The sequence below is a fragment of the Hyposmocoma kahamanoa genome, unplaced genomic scaffold (genome assembly GCF_003589595.1).
Source record: "Hyposmocoma kahamanoa isolate Upper Pololo Valley unplaced genomic scaffold, ASM358959v1 86, whole genome shotgun sequence".
Classification (NCBI taxonomy): Eukaryota; Metazoa; Arthropoda; class Insecta; order Lepidoptera; family Cosmopterigidae; genus Hyposmocoma; species Hyposmocoma kahamanoa.
The window spans coordinates 18261434-18278400 of NW_020654289.1; the positions used below are offsets into that span (position 1 = coordinate 18261434).

Here is a 16967-nt window from a genome sequence, read left to right on the forward strand (position 1 = left end):
TACATCCGTCACTCAGTAACGTAAGTTGAAAAGTTCCGTCCGCATGTAATTTCATCAGCGCTTTTATCCTTCAAAACTGAAACGTAGCAATGCTCAGATTACTGCTTGGCGACAAAAATAGGTAGGGTGGCAGGCAGTATTTCTCTCGAACTCTTTCACAAGAAGCTCTAGTACTACTAAAAAAATTTGTAACATCAACAAGTATCTTACATATTTAAAGCACTTCCCTCCATGTTACATGGCCGTGAGACAGCCTGTATGACATAGCCTATATAGGTACATTGTCGCGTGTCGGCGTGTTGGTGTATTTGACAGTTAAGGTTTAATTCAAAGATGATGATTGGATGAGTTGGAATATCGAGACTTGCAGTAAAAGAAACCATAGTTAAGAAACTTTTGTACGTTATTCAATGACATCAATGTTTCATATACTCACTTTTCCTCAAGTTTCGGATGCAAGCAGTGCACAAGCGAATGTCCATTGACGACTATAGCAAATCCATTAGAATCGTCGTTGGTGTGTTCGTGAGACTCCGCCGAGTACGGTCCACCGCCTGACACGTACTCATTGCTGCAAAATCAATCGCACTCTAGACGCTCGTATTAACTTCTTTTGAGTTCGTTTATGTTTAAGATTATCAAAATCTTCAAAAAGTCGAATTCTTTTTCTTTGTTGTTTACCTCTATTGAGTTAAAACGCATTACAATCAATGTCAAATGGCACTGAAGCAAGCACAGCAGCAACCAACTGACATTCAGCCACACCTCGTCAATGTAAGCTAAAGTAATTGTTTTCAAAAAATTCAATTATTTATGAAATTAGTCATAAGGGAAATAATTTTTCTTTAACTCAAATTTATATTCAGGAAGCAAAAGATACTCGCTAATAAAAGGCGATCTACACCTTCCGCGCCATTTGCAGAAGCGTTTACTGCGTACTTTACTCATTTGAGTGATATTGTAGTTTGTTCGAATAGCACGGGCTACAGTTTCTAAGCTTTGGTTTGTGTATCGTCAGTTTAAAGCCAACACTCACTTAAAAGCCAAACAGACTAATGGATGTAATTAAGATTCTGTGTTTTACTTGCAAAGGGATTATAATGTGATATGCACACTTTTTTCAAAATGCGCTTTTATAACGAAAGACACTACGCACTTACTAAAATTGTCTTGTTGATTTTCTTCCCAATGAAACAAAAATAGAAAAGCCCCTTATTGATCAAAGCGGGACTTTGTGAGTTTTACCTTTTTATCGACTTAGTATGTGCTTAGGGCTGTCAGTTGAATATTCCGATTTTTTTCAATAATATGAACATTACCGGACAATTGCTTTTTATTTATGCAAATTCATCCGATAATCACGAGATCAAATGGGGTCAGAAAGGTGTAGATCGTGTTTTAACTAGTATGATGACTATGGCAAGTCCCACCAGTTTTACAGATAGAACAATCAAAGCTGAGGCTATCTCTTTCACACAGGCATTTGCGTTCCTCAGCTTTCTTGCACAACCTGCATGGTAGGGACGACGTGCCGTATAAGATCTTTGGTATTAGCATTGTGTATGAATGCCTATAGGGGCTATTCTAGGTATCGGGTTAATTATTACAGGTTAGAGAGAAAAAGAGCACTCGGGCTGTGTACAAACAAATATGAGGGTGCTGGAAACACACTGTGGAGTTAGTAGAAGAAGTAAGTGTAAAGAACTTCAGTCTTTAGATCACGAGTTCCTTATAAAGGAAGGTATCCACTGTTTTAATATCATAACATCGTCAACAACAACAATTAAAGTTGTTTATAGACAATTTTCTTATCAAAATAAATACAACTTTAATTTTATTGACAGGGATTTTTACCTGTAACAATAATATTACCGTGACCGTTAGTTTAGGAATACAGAAACAACACAAACAATGAAAATAAGTTTTTGACAGAAAACCAATTAAGAATTTTGCTTAGCTGTTTAGCTATTAATTTTGAATAAACGTGATGTGGCAACTACGGAATAGCGAAAAAATTTATAACCCATAAGCAACGGATACCGACAACTGAAGTTGGCTACACTGGCATAAGCAAATAATTACACACGCTTCATGGAGATAAAATGATCTACATAACACAACCTTAGAGTTACGAGTCAGCGCAGACCGAGTGCAACGCAGAGTAAATAATTGAATTTATTACCATTCAATAAAGTCAACGCAAACAATCTCCTCACGTACAGGGTCAAGAGCACGTCAAGCTTGACACTTAAGATTTAAATCCAACTCTATGCCGCTTACGATAAGAACGGCCCAAAGTACAAAGCGTCAAGCTTGACGTGCTCTTGCCAGTCGTGCATATCTCGAACGCCGAAAGACTCAAGTTTTTTTATTTTTTTCTAAATATTAAGCGACGGGACGCACAAGTCGTGCGCCTGATGGTAAGCTACACACCTGTCTATAAGAGTTGCAGTGCCACTCAGAGCTTTAAATCGCAAAGACCTTAGAGACACTGCTGCTGCGCCCGTCACCCTGAGACATTAGTTGACAAGTCCCATGTGCCTGTAATTTCACCAGCACCTAATACCCTTCTAAACCGGAACGCAGTAATTAAAAGTACTGATTGGCGGCAGAAATAGGCAAGGTGGCAGTACCTCCCTGGACGAACTCTTTCACAAGGAGCTCTATTGCTACTAAAAAACGGAGTTAATGCAGAAGAGAAGTCGCGCGCAGGGCACGTTTTCTGTGTAGACGCAGATCATCATCACCACTATCATCAACTTTATTATACGTCTCGCTGCTGGGCACGGGTACTATTCTTCTTAAGGGGGAACGAATTATGGCATAAACTCCCACGCTGCCACAATGCAAATTGCACACTCACATGTTTTTTCCAACAGCTATGAGCTGTCGTCGAGATACATGTTCCTTCACCATTAGCGTAAGAATATCTCTAAACTTTCAGGAACATACGCAACTTAAAAATCAGTCATAGGTATATCCCGCCATAGGGATTCAAGAGACGATCCCTCCATAGAGAATAATAATTATAACGCACACAGTCATAGCCCCGCACTAGGGAAACCCTGTAGCGCGGGTGCCATGTGTCGCGAATTATTTCGCGATTTAGTATTAGTTTTGTAATATCAAGCATTAATAAATTTAGTCTGTTATGATACCTAAGAGTAGGGAACTAACACGGCAGTACAGGCATCTATCAGGCGTCTGCTGGTTGGCCGGCAATACAGTTGGTAAGTTTGCACAATGTTTATTACTAACTTAGATACAGTATTTGTTGACTAGACAGCCTGAAGATAGAGTATGACGAATCAGTAACAAAATTGCAATGAGACCGCCACTTGTACTAAAGGTATAAGGGGGCGTGAAGCGGTGGCAGATGAAGGTATGTGTTAGATAAAGATGTGTCATTATGATTCAAAGTGTATTCCGTAGCATTTGAGTTTATTTGAAAAGATTAATCGCTATAGTAGTTTCTTGCTCGTTCTTCTCGGGAAGGTCAGAGCAGTGAACGAGCAGTAGCTTAAAAATGACGTTTTCAAGTGTAAAAATTTTACCTATGGAATTAATAAAAATGATAAAAGTTTTTACTAAAATACCAATTATAATTGCATCTGAATTATAGTTGTGTGTTTTATGCTTTCAATATAAATTTAAAACACTTCACACATTTATATAATACGAATACATCAGAAAAATAAAACTATAAGAGAGAACCTATGCTTGAAAAATCAAATACACTAAAAATCTATCAACTTTACCTTATGCCTATGACAAACGTCAAATGAAGTGAAGGGATCATCCTTGTTTGTCTTTAGTATAGCGATAACTATCTCTGTAAACTCTTGGTAGAGGCACAGATGTTAGAGACTGCATACATAAGATGCAGTGTGGGTGTGAAATTGGCGCGGTTGTATATAATATGTAGATAATTTATCTGATTTCCTATTAATATAAGGGAGGTCCACCAACTAAGTTCAAAATGCACATGCACATGTATTTTGCCCTTTAGGTATGACCCGACAATCGATACGTCACAATCACGATTTCGTACACAACAGAGGACTGCAATGAAGCGCATGTAAACATTTGTAGACAAGTACACAGTTCACAGTACAGATGGAAGAGCATGATTGATATAGTGTATAGCTCTTTGTCTCTCTACCTGTGGTGCATTGTGTTATTTTCCCACCTAAATGTGACGACCGATACCGCGGGCGCATTGAGTTTCACGTTTGCAGATCGGCCGGGCGATGGTCGCGTGACGACGCTGCCGCCGTTCGCAGTGTCGTTTTGTGGCTTCGGGTCCGAATGACCTGATGAAAAAGTAGTTAATAGTGGTCGGATAATCGAATACTTATTACATTTACCTATAGTCTGTATTTTTGAAAATGGAGTAAAATTACAGTTCATTGCGACAAAGTGTTCGCACTTGCAAGCATCTAGTGATTGCAGTCGATAAATATTTTGTCGCCTATAGATTGAATATTGGTTACGGTTATGAAAAAAATAGCCGAACTTGTCTCATTTGATTCATCATCGGCCCATTATACGTCCAACTGTTGGGCACAGGTTGTTGTTGTTGTTTGTTGCAAAATTGTACCTACTTTCACAATCTATCGATTAAGTTGTCGACAATTACTACATGACTATTTAAATTTTACAAAATCTGGTAACTCTGCAAATGTCATTTTACTCCATCTTAAAAACAAACAGATTATTCTTTTCGGTTGCTTGCTGACGTACAATGCGCTTTTGTATCGGAAACATTCCGCAACCCTGGGATTGACAAATTATTTAGTTTGAATTATTTTGGTATAAAATGAAGGAACATAAACGTTTAAAACGTTATTATTTTGTAATTTTATATAATTGGTAATAAAAATAAAAAATTTCGGACATCAAGAAGAAACTATTGAAATTTTTATAATCGATTTTTTTAAATTGACGACTTACCAACACAATATTGTAAGAAAAAATGTTGATAATTTACTGCTAATGCAATTACTGCCGAATGACGCCTGAACTAAACAATTTTTTAAATAACTATTTAGCTATGTCATCACTAGTGCAGTTATTTACCATGCGGCAAAAACGTGTTGACGACTCTTATACCGTCGCGGCACTTGCTGAGCTGGCTGTCAACGTCGTCGTACGAGGTGCCGTCAATCACGAACACCTCGGCCATATCGTCTGTTAGCAGCTGACACGAGTAGCCAATGTTTATTGCTGTTTCTGTTAATTAAAAGAAAATACGTTAATTTGCATCGGGTTATTCAATATGGACATTTTCAATATAACAATTTTGCATTTCAATAAAACGCAGAATAATTGAGATATTGAACTAAAATGTATTCCAGGTGCAGTACACATGTTACATTTGAGAAAGGAATCCGATCTCGTATAAATGACCACCGCGAACACGTTTGCAATTAGTCAAACAATCGATCTTTTAAAGAGGAAGTTCGATAATCGTGTAATCTCATGTAATGGGCCGGTTCAATGGCCACCTCGCTCATGCGATCTAACGTCGTTGGATTGCTTTTGCGACGTAACCCCATAGGGTTAATCGTTGGTTTAAACCAACAACGTTAAATGAACAAACAGGAACAATATCAGACGCAAAATATCAAACGAAATGTTCGCAACATTTCGTTCGATATGTGTGGTAGAGTGGTGGAAAATCAGCTACAAAGAATTGAACGCTGCAAAAGTGCCGCCGCAAGCACTGATATGAACGAGATCAAATTCCATTCTTAAATGTAACGTTATGTAGTGCACCAAGAATAAATTTCAACTCGATATCTCAATTATTCCGTGTTTTATTGAAACACAAAATTGTTATGTCCCTATTGAAATATTTCCTTCAGGCGCTTTTCGTCATCTTTTATTATGCGCACAGTAAAGGCACGGAACAGTGCTTCCGAGCACATACAACCCGAGTACTTAAGGTGCGAGTAAAAAAAATACATTCTGTGCAAGCTCGTGGGTATACGATGGAATGAGCTACCGAACTATCTTTGCTCCAGGGCTAGGTAGTGATGAAGAACAAATCCAGAAACAGAGTCGATTAGGAGTAAAAAGTTTTTGATCAATTTTATTCATTTTTATGGACAACTCACGCTTGACCTAAAACTTGACTAAGTCAAAATTCAGTCAACCGTGACCATGGGACCTGTAAAGGGCCCGAAACGTCGGTTTGTTTGAAAAAACAAATATACGCGATTTAAATCCGGAAAAATAGTTTCATTCCTAAGTCAAAATTGTTTTCACAAAAAAAGATTTAATGGTTCCTAAGACAGATTCCTTGTATCTTCTATGGTTTCGAGTTTTCCCATACTGTCCCATTAAAAAAAAATACTCTGTATATATAGTCCCACTACTGGGCACAGGCCTCTCATCGTGAGAGCGCTTGGGCTGTATTTCGCACGTGGAAATGCGAACCGAGAACTTCACACACATCATTCAATTGCTTTGCAGATGTGGACAGGATTATTCCTCGCGATATTTTCCCTCACCGAAAAGCTCTTGGTAAATTTCACACATGAATTCCAAAAAACTCAAGACGCAAACCCGAATTCGAACGATCTTCTGTTTGAGAATCAAAGCTACCGCGACTTTTTAAGTCCATTTACTGTACAAAAAGACACAAAAAAATTGGCTAGACAAACACAGCAATCACCTGGTAACTAAACCACAGATTACTTAATAGTTACACGTAACAGATGCATCGCTCTCATACAAAATCGAAAATTCCTACGCTAAAATAGCTTACTAAACCTGACTAATGACACTGGGCGCTCACTACGAAGAAAAAGGAACCTAAGCAAGCGCGCAGAGGTGAAAATAACGTTGCCCGCCGTGAGCAGTCGTGCGGAGGCCAATGCTCATAAATGAAAGACGGCCTCAGTGGTAGAGTGGCTTGCACACCGGTTTTCATGGTTTCGCCATCTCTGAGGTCCCGGGTTCGATCCCCGGCCGCGTCAGTGTAGAAACAAACTTTTAACTATATTGTCTCGGGTCTGGGTGTTTGTGGTACCACCGTTGTTTCTGATTTCCATAACACAAGTGCTTTAGGTACTTACTTTGGGATCAGAACATTGTATGTGATGTTGTCTAATAAATAATAATTGTATGAGCGCTTGTGCCGACGTCAGTGCACTCAGCAGTAGGCACCTATCGCGTAACCTTGAGTGACTGACGCAGCCCTGCTCAAACTAAGAATTTCCTCTTGCTATGAGAACTAAAGCAACGCAATTACCACTCAAGGGCACTACCCAGAACACCCAGACCCAAATTCCCAAATTTGTCTTACTGGGAATCGAAACTGGGACATCATCATCATCACCGCTATATGACCGTCTTTATGACTGAAATACGTATTTTTATAGATCATAATTTTTGTAAAGTAGTAAAGCGTACCAATATTTCAATATTTAAAAGGTATTTTGCATCTCGTTTTGTTCTTTGATGTGGAAGTTAAACAGAACTTTTGTTAAGCTGCTATGTAAAAAATGAGTCAAAACTCTTCAAATTACCTTGTTTGTCACCTGTCAGAACCCAGATCTTAATTCCTGCCATACTAAGGTTTGCTATGGTTTCCGGCACTCCATCTTGTAATTTGTCTTCTATCGCTGTTACACCTGTAACGAACAAGTTATTCGATTATCACTAAATAATACTTAGATTTAATTGTTTTGAAATTAAGTTCTTTGACAATTGACCACTTCGAAAAGCTTTGTCTGCATTGTTGTTGTGTGTTCGGCTGGTTGAAATATTTTGTTTTCCGAGTTTATGGAACATTTTTATATTTTTGCTTGCTTGGGGTACATGTGAATACTTTAAAGAAAAAAAAAAAAAAGTAAAACTATAAAGTTTGCAAAGGCGAGCGAAAATCTGTAAAGATAAATGTTTTACGTTGTTGTATTATGATACATTTTTTTAGCTATTTATACGTCAAAATTTCATATTTTATTTGCTAAAGTAGCAGTAGAGCTCCTTGTGAAAGAGATCGTCAAGCAGTAATGTGAGCATTACTGCGTTCCGGTTTGGACGGGTAAAGGTGCTGGTGAAATTACAGGCACAGGGACTTGTCAACATATGTCTCAGGGAGACGATCTTTGCGATTTAAAGCTCTGAGTGGCACTGCAACTGTTACGGACAGGGGTGTCGCTCACCACAAGGCACTTGTTCGTCCCGTCACTTAGTATTATTAAAAATAATATTATGACGATAAATATTTCTTCGGCGACACAGACAGAATTACATCAATATACCATTTTGATAAAATTGGCTTTTAAGACGTTTCTTTTCTGCCCCGAAGTATTGATATGTACATACATACATATATTAGTACGGCATATACCTTTAAAACAAAACAATATGTCTATAACACACATTTACTTTAATCAGGTATAGATTGCCTCAAAAAACGTAAAACTTTTGAAAAAAAGGCCTTTCGCCCGCACTTCCCTATCGCTTTTTTTAAAACCCCACCAATATCTTTTAGTGTTGTTCATTTTGTTTTTTAATTGATTATACCCAAAAGAAATCCGTAACTTATCTTGTATAAACGTGATAGTTATTGCAAGTGATGAGTAATATACACATTAAAGTATAAAAAATATTATATAGCTTTCGTTAACACACATAAGATAGAACTAAGGGAATTATACATGATACAAAGAAGTTTTCTAACCTAGGAGCAGCAAGTCCTTCTCGATCTCCTCATAGATGGCATCCAGCTTCTCATCGCGGTCGTCCATAGAAAGCGCGGCCTGTTGGTGCCGCCGTTTCCACTCCGTGAAACCTCGCTCGTCAAGCGGCCGCCACGCCAGCGCCAATGTGCGAAGGCCTTCGCCCGCAAATTTCTGAACGGAAATACCGATTTTAGATAAGTATTATTATTATTAACACGTTCACTGTCCCAAATATCAGAGTGTATACGAAAACGGTTCTCCAAGTGTCCATGTATCCAAAAGGTGTGAATTGTATTAAGATACGTTTATTTCCATTATCTAGCAAAATCCCATTAAATAACTAAAAATAATCGTAAACCATATCTGTTTTAATTAAACAATCAAGTTCTTATTATTAATAATAATAAAAAATTGGATACAAGGAGATAGATTTTGTAACATATATGGAAATTTATGAATTTTGTCAGAAAGGGTAGATAAAAGTATTTTTATTTGTCACCACAGTACAATTCGACAGTGGAAATTTTAAATGTCGTAATATTTTGTCGTAATGGAAAATGTTCCTTACTACAAATTGTCGCTTACGACATTTCAAAATTCGATACATTTACATCGAATGTCCTAAGAGACATTTTGCCCTAAGGTCATTTTCCCTTATGATAAAATGTCTCTTACGACATTTCTAATTTCCAGCATCGATATAACAGAAAAGTATAATAAACTATGGTAATATTGTGGGGGAGAGTATACTATGTTCACGTCCTGTATTTCAGGACACTTTTACGTGGGGATAACATTTTCATAGAAAGTATCGTAGTTATTAAAATTTTTACTAAACTTGACTAAATAAAAAAGTGAAAAAGACAAATTGATAATGTCTAAAATTCTTCAATTTACTCGTGTGAAGATTTCAGTAAATCATGAGGAGTGTAAATCTACTATTTTCTATACATTTTAATTAAATTACAGTGTTACTTACATTTAAATGCTCCTGCGTCTTAGATCTGATATCCGCCTGGTTTCCAGGTTTTAATCTGTCGTATATTACATTATCAGCACCTTTTGTATATAACCTAATTTCACCATCCTTCCTCAATATCACGGACATTCTTTTCCTAACATTATTAAAATCTAATATACATAACAACTCATACTCCTGAAACAAAGGAAAGTCATGTTCAAATTAACTACATATGTTTGTGAAGTACAATAAACGATACTCTGAATTAACCATTCAATTGTTAATATAATATATAAGACTTACCTCCTTTTCTCCCATAACTTCTATAGTAATACTATTAGGCGACCGTCCTCTGAACACAAAGCCGAAGTTTCTGGCGGCCGATACCAGTGCAGACTCATCAGGAGACTGCGCCTGTAGGCAAATACACCGTTATAAATACACACACACACAAGCAGACATCAATCTAAACTAGACAAGAAGTGATCTGTTTATAATGTGTCAGCGCAGTAACACAAATAAAGAAAAATATGGGTTCGTCATTAAATTAATAATAATAACAATTTATTTTATAAAGAAAAACAATGTCAACAAGGCGCATGAGAACAAAAAACGATAGCTTTACAAGAGAAGAAAGGCCATTTAAAAGTGATCCTTTATGGGATTAATTAGTTAAGTGGAGGGTTAAGAGCTTTTCAAGCTTAAGAGTTAAATTCAACTCTATGACGCTTGTGATAAGGACAGTCCAACTTGACGTGCTTTTCATTGTAGTAGGTTGTTTATATACTAATAATAATACTTGACTTCCGTAAATGCGTTTCAAACCAGCTAACAAGCCGAGAAGAATAAAGCAAATAATAATAATAATAATAATAATAATAATAATAATAACGCACACACTCAACATAGCCCCGCACTAGGGAAAACCTGTGTCGCGGGTGCTATGGACACACACATAGACAACCACAAATTACATATATATAGAGCACATATTGACCAGTTTAGATTCAATTCTCGATATTGTAGACTTATTCACAAGAAATCCCAAAGACACAGATAAATGTACATTGGTTTTTCATTAAAACTCGCGCATAGTCAGTAGTCAACCTGTAAGGCTAGCACAACGGGACGCGACATGCGCGAGATATCTTAGTGCAAGTATAGCTGTATCTCGCGTTTTATGTCGCTCTCGCGCATGTCGCGCCCCGTTGTGCTAGCCCCACTGATGTTTTTATATCGTAGTTACTGTCGCCTGTAGACATTTGCGATAGTAATCCTGTTTCAATAGATCAAATCGTGAGATATTAATATTTTAAGTCTCCTTTGCGCTGATTTTCCACTACTCTCTAATCTGAAACACAGCTTTGCAGTTGTGCGGTAGACAGTAAGATGGGTGGTTACCCAATGAGGTTCTGCACAGAAACTCTACCACCTGTAAAATCGGCAACTGTATAGATACCTGGTACTCTAGCCGTCCATTCTTCTGCTCAGGCATGACGGTGTGACAGAGTGCGAGCAACCGAAAGAAGTCGTGAACCTCCTGGTCTCCCCTCTTCACCGCAGCAAGCAATGATCCGTCGAAGAACTTGAATTCTGGCTCATACTCAGGGTTGAACGAGAAGTCAAGCGGCTCTGTGCTCTGTTGATGTTGTATTATAGGTTCAGAGAAAAACTTGAGACGTGGTTCAAGAATCTTTGTTAAACATAGTCCGTGTAGTAGCATAAAAGTGCCCAAATATAAAAGTAAAATTCATTTAAATTTTTTTATTAGCTCTCCAATAAACTCACAACAAACAAAGTAAATATATTAGGTTCAAAGACAGTTTTTTATTATTATTTGGTAGTCGACCTCATTTAATCAATAATGTACCAATAGATTTTACATTTTGCAACATTTCGCTTCACTGGTTACAAAAATACTGTTACAGTCATTAGTTACAGTACCTATATTAGATACTATGTTTAACATAGATGTATACACATTATAATGATTTTACACGTGTTATTGGTGTTAAAAGCAAACTACCCAGAAGAAACAAACACGATGCAAAGCAACATGCGACACGTCAAAACACAAACCAAAGATTAGACACAAAATAAACACAACACCAAGAAATTTTATTAAAATGACATAAATAATTTACAATATATACGGGTGTCACTTCCATTACACGGAATTGTTAGTCCAATAATAATTTGACATGTATGAAATATTGCTATCTCAACGTGACAACGTTGATGATATGGTGTCTGCGTTCTCGAGTCGTATTACTCTATTATTTGATGTACATGCACCTACTCGAACCATCACTATACGTGACCGACCAACCCCATGGATCACTAGCAATATCCGCTATCAAATGCAGATACGAGATGAGGCTAGGGAGAGGTATTGTGTGACTGGCATAGTTGAGCACGATAAATATTACAGAGAGTTAAAAAAAAATGTTAACATTTGCCTTTTTGCTGAGCGAAAAGCCTATTTTGAGCAATTTGTCAACAAAAATATTAAAATGCCTAAAGTTCTCTGGAGGAACCTAAAAAGCACAGTTCTACCTAATTCCAAAACCTATCAAGAGCTGCCACAACATCTTCTTGACCCACAAAAAATCAACTCGCATTTCATGAATGTATCAGGTACTAATAATGTTGTATCGTCTGATATTTTGTACTTTAAATCCCATAGACATGGTTCTTCTGTATTTCATATAGAACCAGTTACGGAGAATACAGTGGGTAAGGTCATTCTTAGTATTAAGTCCAACGCTCAAGGAGCTGACCGCCTCAGTAGGGATATGCTATTGCTCACATTGCCTCACTCTCTGCCAATTATCACTTGCATGATCAATAAATCCATTGTTACTGGCAAATTCCCGGCTGCATGGAAAACTGCCCTCGTAAAACCAATCCCTAAAGTTGCTAACCCTAGCGAATTAAAAGATTTACGCCCCATTAGTCTACTTCCTTATCTATCAAAAATTCTGGAAAAGGTTGTTTTTGATCAACTTTCAAAATATTGTGAATCTCATGACATCTTACCTGAATTACAGTCTGGTTTTAGAAAGGGACGTAGTACGGCGACGGCATTGCTTGATGTTGTTGACAACATACTCTCTAATCAAGATAAAGGCAAAGCAACTATCCTCCTTTTACTGGACTACTCAAGGGCATTTGATTGCATTGATCACCAACTTCTTCTTTCCAAAATGGCGTTCTACGGGTTTGATGATTCTACAATAGCATGGTTTGGCTCGTATTTGGGGGATCGTGCGCAACGTGTTGAGATCTGTGCTGCTGACGGTTCTACCTTAGTTTCGCAGGAGGCGCGTGTAAGCAGAGGAGTGCCTCAGGGATCTATATTGGGTCCTCTTCTGTTTATACTCTACACTTCCGATATAACAAGTTCTATCAAACACTCTCAGTATCACTTATACGCAGATGATCTTCAGGTTTATATACCCGTAGGTACCCATGATTTCAGCGAGACAATTAAGGCACTGAATGAAGATCTTGCGAGTATCGTAGCGTGGTCTTCGAGAAATTGTTTGGTGCTTAATCCTCAAAAAACAAAATACATCGTTTTGGGCTCGTGTAAACAAATTGCAAGGATTGTTGATCTAAATCCCACTATAAATATATCAGGTGTAAATATTGAACGGGTGGAGGAGGCTCGTAATTTGGGTATTTTGATGGATGGTGGGCTGCGTTTCCAACATTATTTGCTAGAGACGGTGCGTAACTGCTTTTATCGTCTTAAAGTATTATACAGAATTCGAGATCTCATAAATTTGGATTTGAGGGTGATGCTTTGTGATGCACTAGTACTATCTAAACTAAATTACTGCATCACCGTGTATGGGTCCTGCGTTACAAAAAAATCCCAAAAATTGATTCAGCGTGTGCAAAATGCCTGTGCAAGATACTGTTTTAGAATACCACCACGTACCCATGTCGCGCCATATCTTCAATCTTTTAAAGTTCTAAACATGAGCGAACGTCAAAAACTATACACTGCGACTCTGCTATTTGGAATCATAAAGAACCAAGTACCATCTTACCTTTATAAAAAACTAAAATGGCGTTCAAATAGACAAGTCATGCCGTTTAGAACGTGCGTCCCGCCGCTCATTGTTCCCACCCATAAAACGGCTGCTTTCCGTGGTTGTTTCAAATACAATGCGACCAAAATATGGAATGACATACCACCCCCCATTAGAAATCTTACCTCAATCTACTCTTTTAAATTTTCATTAAAAAAATATATTCTACAAAATAATTTCGCGAGTATTTGAAACAGACGCCATAAGTTCAAATGAAATAAAATCAAATAAAATAAATAAATAAAAAATAAAATATGTTATGTTATTTTAAATAGAGTTATAAAAATGAAATTAATATAGTAGGCCGTATCTAGCATTGGCAGCGAGCGTAGTTAGCGAATACATCTGCGGTAGCGCATATAGTTGTTCACATTAGATTGTATTCCGTTTTGTTATTTTTTGGATGACGGTAGAATTTTATTTGTTTGTTTTTATTTGTTTTTTTATATGTGTATTGTATGTGTGTTGTGCATGTGTATACGTATATTTTATTTTGTATTATATTATATTTCATATACAGTTAATATCATAATTATAATTATATTCATACACACTGACACAGTTTCAATTCGTTAATATGAATCTTCTCTTCTTTTTACCGGCTCATTTAGGACCTAGCAGAATCACCAGCGTCGTAGTTCTACTGAGCTGCGACATAATGCTGAGTTGGGTCCTTTTTGCTGGCACAGTACACGCAAATCTACACTCCACACAATATAACACTCCACATCAAGTATAGACTAGTTTGTTTTTCTTTTTTATTATTATTTTTTAATTCTACTATTGTACCTTTGTTGTAAGTTTGTTTTTGTAATGTACTGTGTTTCGGCAAATAAACGAATTATCTATCTATCTATCTAAATTAAATTGAAGCGCGTTAGATCGCGGTACGCAAGGGGAAGTTTGTTTCAGGTGTTTTTATCTCGCGTGCGTAAAACGAATAAATGACAAACATTTCTCAAAATGCCAAGCAGAGAAATGTCAAAATAAAGATAGCATTGATTGTTTGAACACCATGTTTTCCCCTTTTGCTTCTCTGACATTTTTGTTGTAACTGTTAAAAACGTATGATCTTTCTCAGCTTGCAAAAGCGAACATTCTACACTAATCGTTGTATAAAAATGGATGTAAATTACTTTGCTACTTTGTGAACCAGTGACGGTTAAACCGTGCAAAACAGCTGCGTTTGGGTTGAGTATTTTATATACTATCTACGCGACTACAAACACCAACACCACCAAAAAAATATACTCGACCTCTTGATTCACCTCTCTACTACTCTTTTCTTCGAGGCATACCCAAGAGTTGTTGATTCTTCGACGCGGTCGAACGAATTTTTGATGGTGGTGTTTGTGACTGTAGTTGCGTTTGTGTTATTTATTTGATTATTTTTATGCAAAGAGAAAGTGGGACACAAGCACAGCTATTTTACCACTATGTACCATCAGTGATAGTTCGCGGAGCAGTAAAGAAATTTACTTCGATTTACATTAATATGGATTTCCGCATTTAAGACACGAATCTACAAATTAGTCATCGTCGTATGTCCACTTTTTTATACAGGGTTATTTATAAAATACTAATAACCTCTCAGGACCATATTACTAACATCATAAACAACAACTTTTCTTCCATGACATTTAATAATTCAACAAATTTTACTTTCGTACAAAAATAAAATTATTTAAATAGATCGCTCTAAACGTTGATAAGGCCCAGGGCCTTACCATGAACTTGAAATTGCCTAGTTACGACATTGGACAGTAGAGGAACGACATGATCCAATATGCGAATAACCTTACTCAATGAGCCTTTAATGATGTGTGAACAGGATAGCGTTATTTGACTGTCAAATTAAATCAGATTAGGTACAGGCAGTAGATATTACGTAATGTTTAGTTTAGACTACTACATAGCCGACGGGTTTATTAGCCAATGTTATGTGTGTTTATTGATATACGTGTGCAGTGTAAATAAATAAAGTTAAATCTTTTAACAAATTTTAGGTATTTAATAAGTTAATTATGTTAAAAATATTTTATTTTAGAATTATAGAAGTTTCCATTATACATCTAGCGAAATACAAAGTACCATAGGACGAAATATAAAAGGATTATATGTTTCAAGGTTTTAATTTAGCCTTTGTTATTTTAATCAAAAAGACCACTGAAAGCTGGAATTCATAGTATGAATCCTTGTTGACGATTCTGTTGCAGGTACTTTTACCTACATATCATAAGTACCTTTATAGTTCTTTTTGACATTTCATACCTATTTTAAGTTAGTTTTCAATATATTATACATACTATTAATTTCCATTGGCGTTCACTAAGTAATGAAATGCTTTTGTTGTAGGGATTCATACTTTGAAACATTTTTATTTCAACTAAGTAAATAGCGACAGTTTGAGGAAGGAACAGACAGAGAAGTTGGGAAGTATTTTGTAAATACATTTATCCGTTTCCGTTCTGATTGTACTGCCTCGATATTACCCCGACATGAGTACAGTAACGAGTTTGTAACGTAGAATTGCATGCTATGCAATAATTATTAACAACTTGTAAAAATAGTCTATTAGACTTCCATTATCGACAGTTGGCACAAATTAATACAATGATTTGAGCAGTTCGCCTAGGAAGATACACAAGCCCTGCTTTGGAGTTCGCACTGCACTAATGACGAGTGTAAGAGCAAAAGAACGGATGCGAATAAACGTGGCAGGGTGTCGTGATTAAGTCGTACAGTGGAGTGTTCTCTGGGCCGGCGTGCGCCTGGCGTGGAGCGTCCCTGCTCGTGCTCCAGCTCCAGCAGCCGTGCACGGGCCCCTCGGCCCGCCGGGGTGGTGGTGACCGCGACCGGCGCCGCTGCGGTCGCGGCGGAGCTGCCCGCGCGCGACCGCCCCGCCCGACCCGCGCGCTGCCACCAGCCAATACGTCACACATACCTCCTACCACCCACTCCGTGATATCGTCCCGTTTCATTTAGACACTGTCTTACTATCTTTGACGTTATACATCTCGCTCTTACTGTAACTGAGGTAACACTGTCCCTTACAATATTAATAATTGATATCCGTGACTATAGTAAGATACGTACATTCGTGCTAAAGGGGCGACATATGTATGTCGATGAATATAGACTGTCGAGTCAAAATTGTGTATAGTCACTATCAATTATTATAATTTTTTTAATCAACATTAATAAAATAGT

At 37.3% G+C, this 16967-nt stretch overlaps 1 protein-coding gene across 4 annotated transcripts in view; it reads right to left on the reverse strand.

Annotated features, from left to right (window-relative positions):
* LOC113234949 (probable phospholipid-transporting ATPase IM) overlaps positions 1 to 16967 on the reverse strand; it is a 132695-nt gene that overhangs the window by 8614 nt on the left and 107114 nt on the right. For 3 of the 4 annotated variants that reach the window (XM_026470475.1, XM_026470473.1, XM_026470474.1), the window contains 8 exons: positions 11117 to 11296; positions 9961 to 10071; positions 9676 to 9852; positions 8696 to 8867; positions 7536 to 7640; positions 5080 to 5232; positions 4163 to 4313; positions 437 to 571 (listed from right to left, as the gene is read on the reverse strand). In XM_026470475.1, coding sequence (XP_026326260.1) covers positions 437 to 571; positions 4163 to 4313; positions 5080 to 5232; positions 7536 to 7640; positions 8696 to 8867; positions 9676 to 9852; positions 9961 to 10071; positions 11117 to 11296 — 1184 coding nt within the window. The remainder of the gene's footprint in view (positions 1 to 436; positions 572 to 4162; positions 4314 to 5079; positions 5233 to 7535; positions 7641 to 8695; positions 8868 to 9675; positions 9853 to 9960; positions 10072 to 11116; positions 11297 to 16967) is intronic. The other variant, XM_026470476.1, reaches the window with a different exon arrangement.